The 2,410-nt window shown below is 52.4% G+C and overlaps 1 protein-coding gene across 3 annotated transcripts in view; it reads right to left on the bottom strand.

The window, feature by feature from the left end:
- The window catches only part of VAC14 (VAC14 component of PIKFYVE complex), a 91,564-nt gene extending 90,086 nt beyond the window's left edge, over positions 1 to 1,478 (bottom strand). For all 3 annotated transcript variants that reach the window (XM_004704558.2, XM_045293718.1, XM_045293719.1), the window contains exon 1: positions 1,120 to 1,478. In XM_004704558.2, coding sequence (XP_004704615.1) covers positions 1,120 to 1,223 — 104 coding nt within the window. In that variant the 5' untranslated portion in view covers positions 1,224 to 1,478. The remainder of the gene's footprint in view (positions 1 to 1,119) is intronic.
- Positions 1,479 to 2,410: the final 932 nt, after the last annotated feature.

The following is a 2,410-nucleotide window of genomic DNA, read 5'->3' as shown; positions in this document are numbered from 1 at the left end:
GGGCTAAAATAGTTTTTTCTGAAAAGGGGGTATAGACCAAACAAGTTTGGGGGTCTAAGGTACGGACCAACATAACATTTGCAAAAATGATTCAAACATCAACAATCATGAAAATGGCTCAGGAGGCTGCGCTATTTTGTTGTGTAAAGTTGCCACGTATGGGAGAGAACGCAACTGCAATTACACTAACAGCATCCACATGGGACAAAGGAACTCGATTTTACAATCTTACTTAATCATTAACAATTTAAATCTAAATAGTCACACACGGTCAGTGTCCTCCAGGCCAGGGCAAAACTATATACCCTGACTCCTGAGCTACATAGCCTGCATCTTTCTATTCTTCAAGAACAGTGTTAAGGCCGACTCCTGTGACTTTCTTACCCAGATTTCCTTGGCAAAAAGCACCTAAGTAAATTAGTAACAATAGTAGCAACAAAGTCCTAATCAAGCATTCCCTATGATGCACCTATTTTCTACTTTGGGGAATTAAGCAAATGTCAGATCATGGTTAGCACAAGCATGCAATAAAACCGCAGAAGTTAGAAGTCAGATTACGCCTCCTTTGACTGGAAAGGAAAGGCGATGTGGCAGGAAAAACAAAACCAGCTTCTGAGCTTAAGATCACAAAGTTTCGGAATGACTTTTTCCGTAGGTCAGGAAACAGTTCCTTCTCAATCCAGGAACTGGGTATGAAACCAGGCCGGTCGGCATCACTATAATAGATGCTCACATCTCTGCTCTTAAAGAAGCACTCGGGCGATTTGCTGCTAGTTTTAATGGAGAACACTACGCGCCAGACACAGTGATAACCAAGCACTCAGTCAGTCACTTCCTTGTCACTGAGCCCTTACGACAGACACCAGGAGGTTAGAGAACTTTGTCCATGTCACACAGCCAGTCGGAAGCAAATCTGGGACTCGAACCCAGATATGGCTCCTAAGCCGCTCTGGAGCACTGTGCTAACTGCCTGAAACCCAAGTCAAAAAGAAAAGCAACAGTGGCTAGGAAGGGGTGAGGAGAGGCCACCCCAGGCAGCAAAGCGGCGAGGGGCTTGCCAACTGGGTGGGGAGGGGGCCGGGGGGAGGGGTTCGACCCCGCGGTACCCGTGGCACTTACTTCTCGATCTCCAGCGCTGCCACCTTCCGCTTTTCGTACAGCTTGTCATTGAGAGCACGCACGATGTTGGGCGTGAGCGGCGTGAAGTCCTTCTCGGGATTCATGGTAGCAGGTTGGGGCTCGCCCCGGAGCCCCGCGACTCCTCAGCCTGCGGCTGCTCGGGCAGCGTTGTGGCCAGTGGAGTCTGCGGCTCCGTGCTGCCCCCGGAGCCGGCTCATGGGCTACACCGCCCCAGGCCTTCCTGCCACGCGCGGCCGCCGCGTGCTACCACCGAACGTGAGCCCGAACGCCGCCTCGGCACACCTGCTCCGGCCACCTAACGGCTCACGCGACCCGTTCCCGCCCGGCAGTGCTCAAGGTATAGCGGCCATGCTATTCGTATCACGTGACTGGAAGCCGCTTCCGCCTTCCGCTGTGAGGACCCGCCCCTCGCCAGCCCCGCCCCGCACGCCGCAGGTAGGCTGGCCACGCCTCTCAAGGGCTCCACCCACATCCTCTTGCACGCGCCTCCCCTGTCCCCCACCAGCCCGAGTGCGACGTGAGGCGTGCTTTACGGCGACTGTCGCAATGTTGCGGCTGGTGTCGTGGTGGGTTTCTGTGGTGACCACGCACTGTTGTTCCGGGAGCGTGGTACGCGTAGCGTAACGTACTCGGCACACACAGAAGCCATTAGTCCATTCTGTACGAGCTTCCAGTTACTTCCCATATATGCCAATGTTGCCAAAACGGAATGGCGCCAACATGATTTTCGCCACATTCTGGCCACATGCATTGTTTAATATTCTTCTAAAACCAACTAAAATAAAGTTACAAAGTCTTTATCCTTGAACCCGCCATAAAATCATGGATTTTAAAAGCCAGTTCTATGTTTTTAGGACTCACTAAATTCTGTTAGAAATGGCACTACCTACCACCCACCATCTCAAGTTCAGGGGCCATCACCGTCTTATTTGGGAATCAGGTGCCCTGACAGTTCGTGATTTGACAGAAGGGTTAGATGAAAGAGGGCAGAAACCCTGAATCCGGTGCAAGTCTCCCCTCTGGACAGAAATGGAGCCTCCGGTGAAATCAGAAAAGACATTCCTCAAACCGAGGTTGGACGCAGCTGGGTGACACGGTGATGTCAGCCTGTTATGACCCTCAGCCATATCTTCCACTGTCCGATGTCCCCCTTCACCCACTTCTGTGTTGATCCCCGAGGGAGGAGGTTATATGTAGATCCTTGTGATCGGTTCCCCCTTTCCACCCCACCCTCCGCCCTCCCAGTATCGCCACTCACACCACTGGTCCT

Source organism: Echinops telfairi, unplaced genomic scaffold (genome assembly GCF_000313985.2).
Source record: "Echinops telfairi isolate 266 unplaced genomic scaffold, ASM31398v2 ScPeMD7_2291;HRSCAF=2852, whole genome shotgun sequence".
Taxonomy (NCBI): Eukaryota; Metazoa; Chordata; class Mammalia; order Afrosoricida; family Tenrecidae; genus Echinops; species Echinops telfairi.
The sequence above is the reverse complement of the archived record's forward strand: the minus strand, read 5'-3'. Positions and strand labels throughout refer to the sequence as shown.